Source organism: Thermobia domestica, chromosome 1, assembly GCF_964235325.1.
Source record: "Thermobia domestica chromosome 1, izTheDome1.hap1.1, whole genome shotgun sequence".
NCBI lineage: Eukaryota > Metazoa > Arthropoda > Insecta > Zygentoma > Lepismatidae > Thermobia > Thermobia domestica.
Window position 1 is genome coordinate 236,236,594 of NC_137454.1, and position 20,267 is coordinate 236,256,860.

The 20,267-nt window shown below is 35.1% G+C and overlaps 1 protein-coding gene across 1 annotated transcript in view; it reads left to right on the top strand.

Moving 5' to 3' along the window:
• LOC145694693 (uncharacterized) overlaps positions 1-12,927 on the top strand; it is a 21,745-nt gene extending 8,818 nt beyond the window's left edge. Inside the window, exons 4-5 of the mRNA XM_081771211.1 lie at positions 6,229-6,332; positions 12,408-12,927. Coding sequence (XP_081627337.1) covers positions 6,229-6,332; positions 12,408-12,687 — 384 coding nt within the window. The 3' untranslated portion in view covers positions 12,688-12,927. The remainder of the gene's footprint in view (positions 1-6,228; positions 6,333-12,407) is intronic.
• Positions 12,928-20,267: the final 7,340 nt, after the last annotated feature.

Consider the following 20,267-nt stretch of genomic DNA (forward strand, 5'->3'; position numbering starts at 1 on the left):
GTAGAAACCGGAAACCATATATTCCTACTGCTTTCGATTACAATATAAGGATACAGATGGAAATAAAAGACTTATTCTTAGGGCGCTGAATCGATATCACAAAATTATTACTCACTACATTTTACTACTTTTGCTCTATGGTGATTAGCATGAAAACCATATGTAGTAATATATTTCTACCACTTTTTCGGCTGAAATAAGACTGAAATTGAAGATGGAATCGTATTAACTCTATATTAGAAAATTACTTTTCTCAATTAACGTTTTGCACTATTGTGATCAATGTTAAAAGAGAGAATCGTAGAAAAATCCATCTTTTTCGGTTGACATACAGAAATGAAGGTCGAAATTAAAGATTTATTTACCCTCTCGATTGATTCCGAAAGACCACATCTTAGTATCTTTTACCGTTTTTTTTTTTTTAAAACTTTACGATGATTTAAACCGAAAGTCCCAGTAAATTTAGCCCTTTTTTGTCTTATTAATGGTAAGAGAATATATAATATTTTCTTAAGACGTTTAATCGATTCCAAAAACAATCTATTCTATTTGTTACTATTTTTGTTCCATAGTGATTGGTGAGATAGAACTTACTCTTTGGATACTAAATCTATTCAAAAAAGAAACTTTTTTCGATATCTGTTACCGTTTTTAATTAGTGTAGTTCAATATTGAAACCGAAAGTGCAAGTTAGTCTCACCACTTCCGGTTTTAGCAGAGTAATACTAGTGTAGATGGTACTTATTTCCTTGGGACAATTTTTAAAAAAAAAGCTTGTTTCTATCTATTATCGTTTTCGTTCTATGGTGATCACCGTTACAACTGGAAACGGTTTAGTTCTACTACTTCAGTTAGAATAGACAGTTAAGGAAGATAGAATCTATTCTTGGAACCTGAAACAATTGGAAAAATACCTATATTCAAACCAGAACTACAATTAACAATTTTTGATTTTACCGTTAATCTCTTTACAGTTAAAACGAAAATAGATAGAGAGAAACGGTTTCTTACAATCAGTTAAGTCCATCGCCACCCTAATCTTTCTACTGAAACCAGGGGTGGTAGAAATCTCTACAAATAGCAGTTTCAATATTATTTGACAAAATATCACGCCATACAAACCAAAATCCTTCACGTAAGTGACACTAGTACTTGTTCATTATAGAGAGAAATATGCTTCCTTCGAACTATAGTTTTCCTTTTATTTTCCCCGTAACTTGACGGCAGGGACACTCGATCTAAATATATAATAGCTTTTTCAGGCCAGCATCCTTAGCGAGGTTTTCCCTGGGTTTTCCTCATTCACACCAGGCAAATGGCAGGATGGTGCCTAACATAATAGTGTCAGGCCACTTCCTTCCTTCCTCACTTCTTTCTTCCTCTCCAATTCTCTGAGCAGTGTGATCGCAAAGGGACCTCATGTGTGACGAGTTAACATGGCCATAAATGCCGAAAGTCCAGAAATCTAATTCCTAATTCTAATTCCATAACTTGCACGGGTGACGCCAAAGACATGACAATCTGAGCAAAAATAATAAAATTATGCGCCACATGATCAAATCGCTGCTTCAAATCTTTATTTGATGCACTTTTCTGATTATATAGAAAGGAAAGGCACGAAAGAAACAAAATAGATAAGTTCCTTGATACAAATATTTGTTGATAGCTTACACAAACAAGAGAAAGAAAAGAATTGCACATCTTTATTAAATCTGAAATATTGTGCCAGAAGCAAGTATTTAATTAAATTGTCCAGTTTTTGCAAATTTCGCCACTGATCTTTCGAGAGCAAGTTTCAGGGAAGTCATGGGACGGAGTTGCTTACAACAATTTTTTTTACTTCTATTTGCAAAACAAAGCAATGGTTCAGAGTAAAGAATTCGGGACAATCAGCTTTGCTACTCATTTGATTTGATGAACCACAGTAACTTTATTCTTATTCCATTGTGTAAAGTTTCACATTGTGATAATAACATGTCATACTACAGCGAAATAGGGTAATACCGTAACAGTATGGACTATGGCAGGAGGTGACAGTTGTATCAGGAATATTACTTTGCTTGGTTTATATTTTAACCTTTGCAAGTAAGTTTTTGTTTTTGCTAATATTGTTTGGAAATATTCCTATTTGACATCAGTCAAGGTGACTTTTTAGCATTTTCCCTTTCTTTATATCTATTATTTCTATTGCTTTTTAATGTCACTGAATATCAACCTCAAAGGATCTATTACGTCTTCAATCATGAAGATTACAAGTTTAGTAGTAATACTTCTATAAGCAAACCTAATACAGTTAAAACTCTAAATGTTACATCTGACTCGAAATTAACGTTCATTAAACATCGAAAATGTTACTCATGATGCTTTTAAATTATTAGGATTCGTAATTAGAAATAGTAAGAACTTCAATATTGCAATGCTTTTGAAAGAGGATTACTCATATGTACGCTCCAAAGTTGGAATATGCTTTTGTAATTTGGAACTCCTCGCAACAAAAGTATCGCCAATAAATTTTAAAAAAATCAATCAAAATTTCTTAGGTATTTGATATAGAAAGTAACTGGAATGTATCCCTCACTTCAAAACTATAGTACACTGGTAGACATGTTTAATATTTACCTATTAGAACAAAGACGTAATATTGTCGATCTGGTATTCCTCCGAAAAGTAGTTCAAAATTAATTCGATGGACCAAACTTTATATCAACATTAAATTTCCATGTTTCTACAGTTAAAACTAGAGCTAATGATACAGGTATCTTCTATTGCAAAAAGGCTAGGACCAAAATAATATTGAAGTCATCTATCTGGAGAATCTGTCTACAACAAATTATGTAAAGAAAAAAGTAATAAAATTGATATATGTAGAATGTCCTATAAAGCACTAAAAACTGTTGTAAAAATGTATTGTAATATTTCAACACTCTAATTGGATATCTGCCTGTTGTGTTGAGTAATAAATAAATATACTAAATACATACTACAAATTAGATCTGTAGCTTAGGCAATTTAAATTCCTGTGACTCTCAACTTCATTACCAATAATAGTAGGAAGTGAGACTGACCTTGAAATCGAATCAAATCTGATCTTTATGGTGATTTCTAACATTTAGCTTCCCACTTAGTTGCTAAGCACAGAATTAGAACAACCGATTACATCAGCTCCACAGAAACCACCATGTACGATGTGGTTTCTGTTTGAGAACATGTATGTCATGTAGCTTGTTTCCTTTCAACTTCATGCTACCAACTACCAACCCAACCTTATATCGCTTCTAACCCACTAAACGCATGTTGCCTCTCTCAGGATGTATCTTATTTCTCATAAATTAAGATTAGAATTAGAACATAATATTAGGCAAGTGTTCGGAGTTTCTTCTTATGTTTGAAGCCTACGAACTTTATTGTTATCATTATTATCAACACTATGTATCGGTTTAAACTGATTTTATCTTAATAATCTGATGGCTCTTCTTACTGTTAGCAAGTGGAGACTATTGGAAGAATTCTTCCTTTCCAGAACTTCTTGACTGTACGACAGGTCTTCAGAATCACTGCATTTTGTAATTTTGTTGAAATATGGTTTGCGTATATCTGTTCCAATTGCGTTTAGGGACAATAGCTGTAGCTAAGATAATTACTGATAATTATGGTGACTTTCTGCGTTCCCATATAATTTTGATTTTGTCTGCCTGGTCAATGTACTTGCGTATTTTTGTACTAAATGTTGTACTATGTTGCGAGTCAGTGACACTACTACATCTATGAGAGTCACCTCTTGGTTTATTTTATTGATTATAGTAACGTCGGATCTGATTACTGGTACCATTATATCTGTTTTGAGTTTTCGATCTCGTTATAGTTTTCATTTATCGTTTTCAAGTACTAGTTTGGTTTTAATTGTTATTTGTAATATCGTTTGGTATCCGTGATTAGTTCCATGTCATGTGCCAGAAACTGGCGAATATTTTGTTTATCTGATTCATGGTTTGAGTTGAACTTTGCTTTCGCTAGATACTCTAGTGTTTCACACTTGTGTCTGTACTAAATAATACATGAATCAGATGATTCGTTTCTTTCTTGTTGAAATATTGATGAAGGTCTTCAATTTGGGCTTGTAACTCACTGTATTGCAGCTTTTGGGTGTTTCACCTGAAATTCTCATTAAAGTTTTGATTTGTATTAATTTATTCTCAGTCCATTTTGTTAAGGTAAATGAATAAGTAATTTGAGTACGCAAGTGGGTTGACAGTTTATTATTATTATTATTATTATTATTATTATTATTATTATTATTATTATTATTATTATTATAACATTAAAAATGAGACTCCAGCCTATCAGCACAACCCCAAAATTAAGACACTCAATTAAGTGTTGACACAGTAGCTTGCCTTGCCTGAAAGATTAATAGCAAGAAATCCACTCCGAAGATGTTCGTTTTCGATTTATGAAATGACAGAAATAATTTTACTTACTTGTTTTCCTGCATGGTTCAACAATAAATAGTGAACGCTACATTGAAGGTACTTTGAAAAGTATCATGAATTAGTAACGGATGCGAAAGAAATAATGACACTAAACTGCATAGTCTAAACATTTTTCTACTTTATAAATCAATGACTTCCTCAATCCCATGGTCAGTTTAACAAAAGTTGTAAAGATTTTTTGACGTAATCTTCCATTGCATAAGTAAAATAGAATTATTCCTTTATTTCATATAGGTAAGTACATTATTTATAACATATACAGTAATCATTCGATTCTGTTTAGGCTGACTGATTTATTTGACTCATATTTACGTCATTTGTCAGCATCGAAACCTTTGAAACCTTTAAGTTTTACGTCCCACGGTTATGCCGGTTAGGCTAAAGGAGACGGTGATTATGAGAGATGAGTGAAATGGTGGAATGAAGAAAGTGGGAGGAAACGGGAGAACCCCGAGAAAACCCACGAGCACGGTGTTTGTCCACCACAAAGTTCACTTGGCGGAGGCTGGGATCGAACCCGGGACCCCAAGCACCAGAGGTGAACGCTCTACCACTGAGCCACCGCGCCCCCTTGTCAGCATCGAGGCTCTATAAGACGAAACCTACGCCTATAATCTAAATTGAAATTTAAACCACTGTAGTCCATTCGAAGTTCGACTGAAAACCATACTTGAGATCTTGTGTTATCTACCAGACTAAAAATGAGAGCGATTCTGTCCCAGGCAATAGAAATTTATATATATAAGATATATATATCAAGATGCAAGTGCACAGGAGTTTTAAGTATGTCATTCTACCATAACTCAATCTTTCCTAAGAGGGCCGCGGTGGCTCAGTGGTAGAGCGCTCACCTCTGGTGCATAGGGTCTCGGGTTCGATCCAAGCTTGCGCCAAGTGAACTTTGTGGTGAACAAACACCGTATGCGTGGGTTTCCTCGGGGTTTTCCCGTTTCTTCCCACTTTCTTAATTCCACAATTTCCTTCATTACTCATCATCACCGTCTCCTTTAGCCTAGCCGGCATAATCGTGGGACAGATTTCATTTCAATCTTTCCTAAATTTCCTTGCCTGATGATACAGTGTACTGAATGTCCACGGTATTGCGTTTTTTGTTTCATATCCTGAAAATTTTGCAACTTTCCTCATTGGTTGTTGAGTTGAGTTGATTTTAGTTTAGCGTCCCTTTCAGCAGCGAGGCTATATGAGACGTGGACCTACTGATTAACGTGAAATCCGAACCACATGAGCTCCCGCCGGGAATCGAACCCGGGTCTCCCACGCCAAAGGCCTTTCCTCATTAGGCTGTGTGACATACTAGTTGCGAAATATACCCTATCCTACACAGCTCTGATGGAGCACCAGCAGATTCTTTTCGAATCACTGAAAAAAGGGTTCAGAATAAGAAATTATGCTATTCAATTATGTAAGATGCCATCAAGACTTGAGTCATTTTTATTCTATGGGAAAAAATGCATACACAATGAACATCCTCCCACCTGTATCATTGGAGAAAATAAGATGCAGCAATCAATTATTTTTAGTAAAGCTTTTTATGTACTTTATTATTATTATTATTATTATTATTATTATTATTATTATTATTATTATTATTATTATTATTATTATTATTATTTAAATTTAAAAAAAAACAAATATATTCGCTGTATTCGACATGGTTGTTGGAATTCGTTCATTTTTAGTTAATTTACATGATCATTTTCTTATCTTTTTGTTCTAGGAAGAAATAGTTTTTCCTAAAGTAGCAGAGAATAAAGATCAACAATGGATGTTCCTTATCAATCAAGGAAACTACACACAAGGAATTCGTATAGAGAGATGCATGTAAGTACATACTCTTATGGTTAGTTCAGTTGAGTTGATTTTGAATTTGTCCCCGAACCTATGTGAGACAGTACCTACTGATCAACGTGGAATCTGAACTACATGAGCTTCCACTGGGAATCAAACCCGGGTCCCCCACGCCAAAGGCGCGTACGCTAACCGAAGGAGCTCTCTCTTGCAGTTAGTGTTTCTGAATAGATGAGTGATTGAGACGCCTAGTTCTGATTTCAATTACCGGTTTAAGTTTTTACGACTTCGGTTGCAAACCAGAGTATTATAGGTTTCCACTCTGGTTCGGGGCGGCGCGGTGGCTCAGTGGTAGAGCGTTCATCTCCGGTGCTTGGGGTCTCTGGTTCGATTCCAGCTCGCGCCGTGTGGACTTTGTGATAGACGAACACCGTTCTCGTGAGTTTTCTCGGGGTTCTCCCGTTTCCTCCCACTTTCTTCATTCCACCATTTCTCATTATCAGCGTCTCCTTTAGCCTGACCGGCATAATCGTGGGACGTTAAACTTAAAGATTTCATTTCATTTTTTTACTCTGGTTTGGGAACACCTTATATACCTTATTTAGAACCTTATATATATATATATATATATATATATATATATATATATATATATATATATATATATATATATATATATATATATATATATATATAGGGTGGCTCACGAAATGATCCACAATTTTCTTTTTAAATAAAAACTTTATTCACAATCAGAACAGAGAGAAATGCACGTCACAAGTAAGAGTGTACTATGGGGAAATGTTCCAATTCAAAACATGTTCAATGTGGCCACCATTGTTGATCTGAACTGCATTTAATCGAACACTTAGGTTATTCACTACTCGACGACACATGTTTTCATCAATTTCACTGCAAGCCTGAACAAGAAGTCGTCTGAGCTCTACCAAATTGTTGGGATGTTTCGGAAAAATCTTTTCCTTCAAATACCCCCACAGAAAGTAATCACGTATGTTAAGATCAAGACTATGAGTTGTCCAAGATTGTCCAACATGAAACCGTTCTGGAAACCGATCAGAAATAACGCGCATGTAAAAAATTTCGTGTAAGAAATCCAAGACAATAAGTGTGCAGTCAGTCCATGGCTGGAAATTTCAATCTGGGAACGTGGTATTGTTTTTCATTAATGAACTGTGGATTTTCATTGGCCCGAAAACGCACATTTTGTTTGTTGACCACTCCGTCCAAATGGAAATGCGCATCGTTAGAAAACCAAACGCTGTGAAGGATTCGTTGCTTACCCTCTGCCCATTGCGCGAAGACTAATCTCTGCTGCTTGTGATCATTTGTGAGTCGTTGCACAACGGTCATCTTGTATGGATAAAAATGGAGGTCACTCTTCAGAATTCGTTGAACCGAACGTCTTGATATGCCAAGCTGCACTGCTGCCTTTCTTATCGACTTCCCGGGCCTCCTCTGCATTGCTACTCTAACAGCTTCAATATTATGAAGCGAACACACAGGCTTCTGTCGAGGACGCTTCGGCTCCAATATTGTTCCTTCCCTCTGAAAGTTTTCATACAGTCTATGGATGGTTTTATTGGAGGGAGCCCATCGGGTATTAAACCTCTCTCGAAACCGTCTTTAAGCAACAATAACACTTTTTGATTCATGGAACAAAAGCACGATTGTTGAGCGCTGCTCTGTCGTCAGTCTGATCTTGTCAGCCATCTTGAAAACTAGCCCTCTAGCGGCGGCAGGGTAAGTTAGGTGTCAATTTCTTCTTCAACTGCTTCTCCAAACTGTATTGCTACTGCTTTAAAAGTGTACATTGCGATTTCTTGTTCTCCTGAAACGATAAAAAATGGTGGATCATTTCGTGCGCCACCCTGTATATATATATATATATATATATATATATATATATATATATATATATATATATATATATATATATATATATATATATAGCCTATACAAAGTCAGATCCAGAAGTTTGTGACGGGGTGCACCAACAATACAAGTACATTTGATTTTTTTAATGCTTTTAAGCATACGTCATGTGAAGAATGAGGAACTGCCCGGTAAATGTTCAGTATTTGGTCTCGGGGATGAATGACTTTTCGAATGCAAAACCAACGCTTTATAACTGAGCCACGGCTGCTTTGTATCGATATCATTTTCAGTATATGATTAGCTTGCTGCTTTAGATCACGAATTTTTTTAAATCATGGACACTTAGAATATGATAGATACTTATATCGTACAGAATCCTTATTAAAGTGTTGCTGTTTCCACTACTAGCTTCTCATTTTAGATGATGTATATTTACAACGAAGGGGAGTGTACCCCCTAAATCCGGCCCTGCATATATATGGTGTTGGTGTAACATGTCTTATTGAAACAAAGTACGTACGAATTCTGGCTACCCAATTGTAGATGTAAAAAAAAGTATTAATGTTTTCTTATTGATATAAATTTCTCTAATACTCTAACATTTAAAAGGAAATATTAAACACATTTAAACATCTGGCGTGAACCTAATGCTTCCTTGTACAAATGCTCAGCATTATAATAATAATAACAAGAAATATCGTTTGAAAAACAGGTTTATTTGTCAAGGTTATAGATGTTGCGCAATGGAAATATATATAAATGTTTCAAAGCCTTTCTACAGATAGATGCTGGATATAATTTTTCCATGTAAAGAATATAATATATTTTTATTACTCAAATAGATTTATTTTTTTTATGGTTTCACAGTATATCTTTACCAATGTCACCTTGAAATTAACTGAAAATTTTTGGTTGCAATAATCGCTATTGTAGTTGCGTTACTAATGCTCCACACGTAAATGTATACGTCATGATTTTTTTTTTCTGTTTTGTTATTGGAAAATACACACATTTGTTGTTCCGTATGAGCATGACACTTACTACTCTTTGTGTTTAGTGCACAGAAAGTACATCAGTAAACGAAGATATACATGGTTGAGACAGGAACCTAAAGACATTTCTCTCCCTTTCCCAATTAAACACTGTAAACTTTTTGTTTCCAACATAGATCGTGTAAACTTGTAGATAGAGTTGTAGTTCGTGTAAACTTACAGATGAAACAAAATGGAAAAATTATTTAAGACGAATAAGAACCGAAAATCTAGTGCTAACATATACATCAAGTATTTACTGCAAAGATGACAATTCAGCGAATATCCAGTCCTATCTGAGTGATCGTTAACCCGACTAAAAGCCATTCTAATTACACTCTGGTCGCACAGATCTGTATTTACCCATTCAAATTACCGGCAATGTACTTATGCCATTTGTAATAAATGATAGATTACATTTATAATTTATTTGGGTATTTGTGGGTAGATTTACTAGTGTTCTTGGCAAATTACACTATATTCAATATTATCTTTTTTTTATTTAATTTCTTAATATATTGTTGTAACATTTTCTTCGTAATTAAATAGATAGTTACTCTTTTGAAAACAATTTGCGGTTAGAGTTCAATATAGTGAGTAGTGCAAATTATATTATTATATTAGACCCTATATATATGGGAAGATACGTGTTTTTTCTTTACCCATATTATATCATGTTAAGTAACAGGAAATTTCGGAAATGGTTGTTGAATAAGTCATATAAGAATACATTACTTATTCGATAGAGAGCTAACGACACTATATACGTAATTGTGTAATGAGTGCTTCCCCATAATGCTAGTTCTATTACAAGCATTGATTTCATAATCCTAAAACTTCTCATAAAAGGAATGTATTTACAAGTGAAACACATGAGAACGTATTTATAAATAAAATATTCTATCATCTAATGTACTATAGAAATACTTCACATAACGTGGATTTGAGTAACATATATTTTGCTCTAAGATTAAGAACCGGATTAAGAACCTCAGAGTTCCTAAGCACTTAAAAGATTTTGGTGCCATATGTAATTCAAATTATAAACAATAATAAACCATACATTGAGATTTAATTTTTTGAAATTAAAAGAAATATTTATTTTTGGATACTTCCATTTTATATATATTTGACAAGTTTTTTCCCGTTTTTAACCAACTTAAAAACAGGAAGGTTTTTAGTTTGACTTGTATGTGTATGTATCGTTGTACGCGATTACCTCAGGAATCTTTGGTCATATTTCGATGCGATTTTCAGTAATCTAATAAGCAAACTAAAAGATGTAATATAATTTTAAAACATCAAATTCCTGCAATGCGTAATGAGAAAAATCTATCCTAAAATATACCGCAACCAGAAATTCAACAAAGTAAAGCGGGTTGCTTATAATCAGAGGATCAACCTTTTCGCCAGCATTCTCCGAATGATTTAACACTGATGATGGATGTTTGGGTCATTGGTGATATCATGACTGTTTACATGCCGGTCTTGCTCAACTTTTGCCAGAATATCATGCAGTTCTTCTGTGATTGGTAGCTCACTGCGAGAAAGTCTTAGAGATTGAAATTTCCAGAACGAGATCGACTATTTTACTGACTTTTCTGTCTGTGCTTCCTGTTTGGAGTGTTTAACTAAATATCGGCACACTATTAAAACAAACCTGTAAGATGTCACGATGACCATTGATAGAGGCTTATATCTGGTTTCAAGAGTCAGAGGTTTGATCCCAGGACATGTGAGTTCGTGATGCATGACAGTGAGACAGGAGAGAAAGAGATTCAAATATTTCAGAACTTCGAAATTTATTTTATGGGTTAATAGTATTAAATCAAACGCTTTATTATTATTATTATTATTATTATTATTATTATTATTATTATTATTATTATTATTATTATTATTATTATTATTTTGCCTTTGAATGTCTTGTTCTGAAGTCGGTTCATAAGATTTATTTAAGTTTCAGATTGATTAGATTCTCAATCACTACTGGTATCAATCATTATCATTACTGTTACTATTACTTTTATTTCCGCCAAGAAGGTTATGTTTCTGATGAAGTATTTGTGTGTGTGTGTTTTCCACTGACTTTGTAAAGGAAAAAGTACGGTTTTCACTGAGTGTACACAAAGTTTTCCCTATTTTCTTTTTTAAATTTCAGTTACTAAGAGGATTTTTTTTTCTTCGATTTCGTTACCCTTAGCGGAGGTCTGCACTCTGTGGTGCTCTTGTTAATATTGTATATACTGTGCATATATATATATATATATATATATATACATTTAATGTGAGGAGTCACTTTTGCTGATTCTGGTTGAGCTGCACCATTTATACTATTCCACCACGGTATGCACCATGGTATTTTTTTTTTGTGCCTCCTTCACTTGATTCCCTAGGCATGTGCTTATTTTGCTTAATCCACCAGGCTGATTATTACACATATCTCACGAATTGGTAGTAAGTTTGTCAGTTTAAATGTTAACCCTAGATTATTTCCGTGCAACCGTCATTACTTTTGCTCACTCCATCTCCCTTATTACTCCCAATAAACTCTCTTATTACACTATATTACTCTTATTTGCTGCCATAATTAATTAATTATACTAGAATTAAATTATGGCTTTAAATAAGATACTATTGGGGAGTAATTTGGGAGAGAGAGTGAGCAAAGGCATGACGGTTGCACGTAAATTTTACGCACGGTATAATCCTAGAGTTAAAGGATAACAAAGTTTTTATTATAATTGCTAGTTGTTTCCTCCAAGCCTTCAGGTTGCCTGTAAATTGCGTGCACACTAATGACATTTCTTGACGTTAGTTAGAAGGCAGAGCAGCTAGCGACATCTAATACTATGTGAACTATTAAGAATTAGCGTGATTGACAGGCTGAATGTTTTACGTTTATAATAAGGATTAAGAATATCTAAATATTTTTGCCTAGATGTTTATGCAACCCACATCTCTTGAATCTTTTGAAGGTTGGATAATACTGTTACTTTCAGACTGAGGCGTTTTTGTATTATTCTTGTGATGAATGAGTTCAATTTAAACCCATTATAAACATATAGCTTCGGTTCTGGATAGTGCGGAACCGATTACACACTTTATATGAGGTATTTCTGTACAAGTTTATTTCAATAGGTATGAAGCTTAATTGATGCATTATTCTGTACCTTTGCAGGGATGAAGGAAATGCATGTTCCTTAGCTGAGAGGTTTCCTCAAGGTTATCGAACAACGTGCAAACAAAAATATATATTTAAGAAGTTAGTCGCTCTGGATGGTGAAGGAAAACCTGTTGCCGATGACTTCAGAATACCCTCATGCTGTGCTTGTTTCGTGAAACCTGATATTGAGTTTAAGTTTGGTGGATCCGATGATTCAAGAGATAGAACATCTCGTCCTTCACTTTCTACCTCGAGCAGAGTAAGAGCAAGACTAAACAGTGAAAGAGGAAGGTGATATGACTGTGTCAATATAATTAATGCTAACAATATTTGTTATAAAGTACATACTGAAAAAATACCTGCAAGACTATACTAGTGCTAAGGAAGTGCTTTACATTTTCGAAAGAAAACAACAAATAACGATACGCGTAGAAAGACTTCCTGTAGTAACAATTACGTTTATTACATCTATTACAGTTGCATACATTTATTTAGATCATAAGGTGTATCACAGATGCAGTGTAGTATATATATATATATATATATATATATATATATATATATATATATATATATATATATATATATATATATAACATTTACTGTATTCAAGTGTTTATTTTACATTTTACAAAACTTCTTTTGCTTATTTCCAGGTGTAGAAATTAAAGACAAAAGTTAAATGAAGAAATAAAAGCTTGATTTTCCAAAAGTTTTGTAAAGTGGGCCAGAGGCATTTGGAAATTGGGCATCATAATTATTGAATTTTGGCCAAACTTTACAATGCAATATACTAGTTCATAAGGAGGCTAACACATTGTGTCACGAGATAGAAATAGATATTTATAAAATCCTATTCTATGGTACTGTACCAGCTGTAAACAAACCATCAAAACTTTTCTTCAGTACTGAAAACAAAGTTATCACAACTGTCAGAGATGAAATGTGTGGTTCAACTTATTTCTGCAGTATCTTTGACATATTAATGATTTTTATTAAGTTATAACACAGGAATTAATATTATGCTCTGAAGATAGATTCTAAAACAGGTGGATCAACTTGTCTTTATTGATTCTGACGGATTACGAGGGCTGCTGAAAAAGTTTCTGCAATCATATGAACAAAGACATTTGAAATTTCGGAAATGGCTTTATTGTTTATCAAGAAATTCACCTTTAAGATCGATACACTTTTGCCTAAGCTCAAACCAATTTTGAAAGCATTATTTCGACTCTGAGATTACTCCCTCAGAAACCACTGTTCGGAATGCGTCAACAGCTGCTTCAGAGTATACAAAACACTCATCATGCACCCTATTTTTCATGTGTTGGAACAAGAAGAAGTTATTAGGAGGTAAACCAGTTTAGTGTGGGCAATACGTCATTAATTCAACATTTTTACTAGGCAAAACGTTAACAGTTTGGTGTACTGAATGAGAACTGGCGTTGTCATGGTCAAGAATAATGTGTTGATTTGAGATTGTTTAACTCAATTCATTGATGACCTCGGGCAAAGAAATTGTTGTATACAACTCAGGATCCTTCTTCGATCTCTTAAAGCTATAGCTGCCACGTATCCGATATAACCGAAGAAACAAGCAATCATTTGGTTGGCAGCACTCGTCGAACGAACAACTTTTGTTGATTTCAGCTTAATATGAAATGCCCAATCAGTAGATTGCTGTTTAGTTTCGGGCTTGTACGAATACATCCAAGTTTCGTCCCCTGTAAGGATGTAATACACAAAATCGACTTGCTTCGGTTGAAATCTTCGAACATATCTTTACACCAATTGACACAAGCCTGTTTCTGAGTTTCGGTCAAGTTGTGTGAAATGTGACGGCTTGAAAGTTACCGTATGCTCAGATGATCACACAAAATCGTATGTATTGCTTTATGTCAATGATCAAGGATGTCTGAATCTCACGGTATGTCACATGACTATTTCTACTAATCGTTTCACTTACAGCATCAACATTACTGACTACAATAGGCGTGCATAGACGTTCTTCACGAAAATCATCGCTAAAAAATGCGCAACCACGGTGGAATCAGAAAAGCAACTGCACACTGTCCTATTAGATAGTGTTTTATCCTCAAAAGCAAAATCAAGTCGTTCGATTCACTGTTTCAACGTCAAACTTAATTAGAAATCATAAAAACAAATCATTCCTTGAAAATAGTAATGAGAAAGTTATATTTCTCATACGAAACTACCTCTTCAAACATGTGGAACATAAAGGAACTACCTTAAATAAATAATCAAAGATAATTTAAACATAAAAGTCCATTGTTCCGAATTTTGTAATAACAGAACTCAAGCACCATAGTTAATAGTAGTGTGCAGAAAGTTTTCCAGCAGCCCTCGTAACAAAAACTTGTATAATTCTTGTGATGGTTACAATAAAAAGTGCAGAAATATAAAATGTTGCATAACTGAGTGTATTCTAATGTGGTAATATAAACGTGGTTCCAGATAAATGAGTTGAACTTTATAATGACAATCAGTCGATAAAAGCTTTAACAAAATTAGAAATTAACTGTAGTTTAAAGGTTTTCTTTCAAAAATATATTTTGTACTACCAAAAATAAAATAAAAAAATGAAAGTTTAGTACTTGAATGTATTAAATTCTTTTAGAGTGTAGACTAACTGTTTACATTGATAAATATTTTGAACAATACTATGCTGATATTCTTTGTAATGTAGTAATGAAAAATCTCTTCGCAACATTGACATAGTGAACTTCAATGAAGTTATATTCTGCAATATGGTATTTAAATGTTCTTTCCTTTATTACTTGCAGTTATTTTTATAATTTAATTAAACTTAGAGAAAAGTCTTTATTCAGATCATAAAATTTAAAATTTAGTCATTTTGATAAAATCAATGGTTAACCCTTTGGAATATCTTCGCATCAGAGCGATGCGATGGAGGTAGTTTCTAATTGATAGGTTGTAGAAGCCCATACATGCACCAACACTTGTATTATTTGGTTCTACCTGTGCTTGGAAGAACCATTGAATACGAGGATGGTTCAATAATTATTGTCCCTGACCTATAAGCAGTATTATTTTTCCAAAAAGTTTCCTTTCATAGTAATGCACTTCTTCTACCTATGTTGTAAACCACTATGCCAGCTTCAAAGAAAGTCTCTGGCTCAGCCGTGAGCCATTCCTCCACAGCTTCAATAACAGCTGCATTTGAGTGAAACTTCTTCCCCTTGAGGTGTTCCTTCAACTCTGGGAACAAATGAAAGTCATTAGGGGCGAGGTCGGGTGAGTAGAGAGGATGTTCCAACGCATCAAAACCAGCAGCATGGATTGCGGCACCAGTAAGATTGCTTTTGTGGGCCGGAGCATTATCTTGGTGGAACAACTGTTTGCTACATCCCGTGCCATTTTTCCTTTATTACTTCGCGTAACTTAGGGATTAGGGCTGCATAATAGGCCCCCGTGATAGTGTGTCCAACCTCCAGGTAGTCAACAAGGAGCACACCCTTCGCATCCCCAAAAATTGTGGCCATAACCTTGCGTGCTGATGCTTGCACCTTGAACTTGCGAGGGGGAGGCGAACTGCTGTGCCGCCACTCCATGCTCTGTCGTTTGGCCTCGGGATCTTAGTGGTGGAGCCACGTCTCATCCACTGTCACAAATCTATCACAGGACTTTTCAGGTCTGCCCCCATAACCTCCAAACCAGCCCTTAAACATCGTACTCCGTCTTTTTGATTTTCACGAGATAACATTTTGGGTACCCATCGCGCTGACACCTTTCTTAATCCCAAGTGTTCATGCACAATGTTTTCCACTGAGCCTACAGAGATGTACATGATGTCTGCTAACTGTTGCATCGTGATTCGTCTGTCTGCTGGAATCGTATTACGCACAGCATCAATGTTGTCTGGGGTGTATGCTGTTGTTGGAGGACCAGCACCAGGGGCCTGTTGACAGCTTTCCCTGCCGCAACGGAAGTCGCTGTACCAGTTCTTTACCACCTGGTAGGAAGGAGCCCCATCACCCAACACCCTGATCATGTCCTCATGAATCTCCTTTGGGCTTAACCCCTTTTTCTGGAGGTACTTGATGACAGCTCGTTGTTCTGTCTTCTCCATTTTTCAAGCTAGGTGTCACCTCTCACACCTGAAACAACAAAAAAGAATATTAATATAGCAGCTATGGTTCTGAAATTTAGCATATAGGCATCTAAGACATTAGGCTACAATATCCCCTATCATCCATCCCAGCTCAAGTATTTTAAATATGCCGGGAACAAAAATTATTGAATCTTCCTCGTATAGTGAGTTTCTCCGTGGTACAAGTACAGGTAAAGGGATGACTTCAGAGGGAAGACGGGATTTCTTCTGCCTCACTATTTTTACTTCATTGTTTTGTGACGTCATAACCCCTGTAGATAAAAGTAGGTATCTTTCTGCGTGTTTGTAAAGTTGCATGATGGACTGTCCAAGAAGGAAATGAATGAATAACTTCCCCAACCCTTTCCTCCCCTCTTCCCCTTCCTACCTCCTCCAATCCTCCTTCTATTTGTCTTATATTGATTGACAATAGAAGTTGTTATATATTCACATTTTTTTCTTACTTCCTCTTTTTGGAAGATGTACTGAAATATATCACAAGCTTTTGACTAGTCCGAGTATGAAGACAGGGGCTATGACGTCACAAGTAAAGGGCGAACAAGCATGTTGCTATCATGTGACTTTCACGTAACTCAAGTGATTGTCTTGTGACGTTATTATCCCGACAGTCAAGTGTTGTAAGCAGAATGTCAATCTGTGATGGTTCATGATGCATTGCGAAATGTAAAATTTAATTGGTTTTCAGAGAACGTTAACGTTGTGTACTATCACCTAGAGCTGTTCTAAGGAGCGGCAAACTTGCAAAGAGAAAGGTTTCAGAGAAATTGCCCGAATTTCGCAAAATTTATTTTTCCTTGTACGTCATAACGGCATGAGTATGACTTCGTTGTGAAGTAATTTTCATTATGAGGAGAATGACTTACAAACCATGAAATTCGGATCGATAGTATTCTGTCCAGAAATTATTATGTTACATAATATTTTTTCACAATTTGTATACAATATCTTGTATATTTAAACAGGATTGGGAAATATTTCCCACATCACTATTCGTGATATGTACATGCTATTTGTTGTAAACATTACAAATATTCGAGTGTACTTTGCAGGGTGCATGAAGGTTGCGTACTTTCATTTGGGGCCGCTCTAGGAGGTACCACATTTGCAAAGATCGATTTTTCAGAGAAATTTCCAGAATTTCTCCAAATTTCCGTTTTTCGTATGTCAAATAATCATGTGTTATGTTGCATTTGAAAATTCACTTTATTCTGAAGAGAATGACGTACTAACAAATGAAATTTCGATGAATACTTTTAAAGAAGTAGCTATTTAAATAAAGGTCTCAAAAATTGCTAGAAAACTTCCGTACTCCAAAACTTAAACTATGCTATCCCTTTCTGTAATCTATGCATATAGGTTTCAGATAAATATCACCACTGAACTTCGAAAGACGGTTCCTTATACCAAACCTCATTTAATGCGCATTAACATGTAAACAACTTGACGTACACTAAGTGATTTGTTACATTATAGACAAACTTGTACAACGTTTAACTTTTCATTGCTTTAAAGAACTAAACATGCATAAGTTAAAATGAGTTTTTGTTTTTTATTCAGCTTGCTATCCACTTCGACGATGTTTTAGGAACAAATCGTAACTGATTTCGTCCTCGAAACTAGTACAACTATTAAATTATGAATAATACGAAAATTGTACTCACCAGCAATAAGTTTCAAACATGGTATTTTGAACAACTCTGATGACGAAAATCAGTTAATTTTTTTCAACACGCTAGCGAAACAGATATAAAATTAAATAAACCACGAAAAAGACATATTCATCTTCTCTACAAATTCTGTCTAGGTAAATATATTTTTGAGTCGTGTTATACCTACATATTAATGACGTTTAAAAGATAAGTCTGGGCATCAAAAATGTTTGCAGCAATTACCCAAACTACTGTTCTATTTCATTGCATGAATCATGCATGTTTACGAAAGTGAATATTTCGATAACAATTATACAAATTTGGTTGTTCCATAACCAAATTTGTATAATTGTTATTTGTGTAATTACCCAATAACGTTCAACTTTTTCCCATAAATTTGAACATTAGGAGTAGAATAATTACTTGCTTGCACGTTTGAGTGCTTATAGCTAAAAAGTAGGACCTTTACAACTTACAGTTTTTTTTTTTAAAAAAAATAATCATTTCGTTTAAGAAACCACTTCTTGCAACGCGCGGTAACGTTAGTTTTTCACTGCGTAAATTTTAAGGCTTCTTATCATAGCTTTCAGTTTATCATAACTAGACTATCGATAGCTCTTGGGGTATTATAGATTCAACTTGATATCTCCATACTAGCAATATTGTAATGCATAAATAACATTTTAATATTAATTTATTTCTTTTCTTCTATCAGTTCATATATATAGCGTAGCGTGTTGTTTCAAGACCAAGGTTGTGGTGCTGCGGGTAACACACGCCTGGTGTTACCGACTTGATTTGATACAGATGGTTTTGAGTGGTGTGTAAATAATACCGCGGTGGTGTTACAGAGTTAGGGGAATGAATGAAAGAACGCGGAAATATGAACGACGTCACGATGATCTTTCTATATATACACACCATGTGTTGTTAGTAACCCCAGGTAGCATGGTGAACATGCCATTAGGAAATAACTATGCTATTCGTCAGTGGTCAGCGAAACCTTCCATCTGCTAAGAATAATGACTAAGCAAAGGTATCGCAGCCACCTTTACATTCTGTATCAAATAGATAGAACTATACTGTAATTTTGAGCGTGCACATTGCTTTCCAAAGATGATATAAATATGTAGTAACTAGCATTGAGTATTTATATTAATTTTTATTTTTTGCTATGAGCATAGTTTTTCCCGGTATATTTGACATTTATACCAAGTAACGAACAACGCAATATATCAGGCCGTCTAAAAAGTACGAGACTTGACGGAAAAAGTATGCAACTATCGTTCCGGAAAATCAATACATTTACCTCAAGTTTGCTCCATCAAACTAGTTTTCTCCTGCTTCCACGCAAAATGTTTGTTAGCCTTTCTACTGGTGGAAACAGCTCTCAACGAGAAGTGTTACGAGAGCACCCGTCGCATTGCACTACATCTCCTCTGAGGTGCGAAAGCAAGTTTCCATCTGGCACCTTTTGATTTTTGGGAAGAGTCAAAATCTTCATGAGGCTTTACCCGGAGAGTAGGGAGCTGGACGTGTTGAAAAAGACAGCCACATGAGCTACATGGCTTTAATTATTATCCTGGTGCAATCTTCGGGGCTTTGAAGTCCAGAAATTTGGTCATTTCGGACAAAGAGCGTCACGTAGGCGAAGGAAAATGTCTGAAGAGAAGTCCTATGTATTTGACGCTCTTTCTGTACGTACTCATGTTACACATTGCCTCGGCAATCAAAGAACTCAATCAACATTGGTTTGAGTTTCCTATGCACCAAGTGATCTTCTCTGGGTCTTCACGAGCTCTGTCAGGCCTTGTCGAGATTGGATGTATCCATGGAGTTGATTGTGACTTTGCTTTCGCATCCTATCCGTACACCCATGTCTATATCATTTTAGTCGCGCCGAGATTACAGAAGAGCATCAAACATAACCACCTCTTTACAACAGAAGATTCAAATGAAAGTAACGCTATCTGCAGACTAAAGACATCACGAACCTCTCTTCTATTACACAAAATTTGTCCAACGTATGCCTTGTAGTTTTCCCCAAAACAAAGGAGGTTGAATACTTTTTGG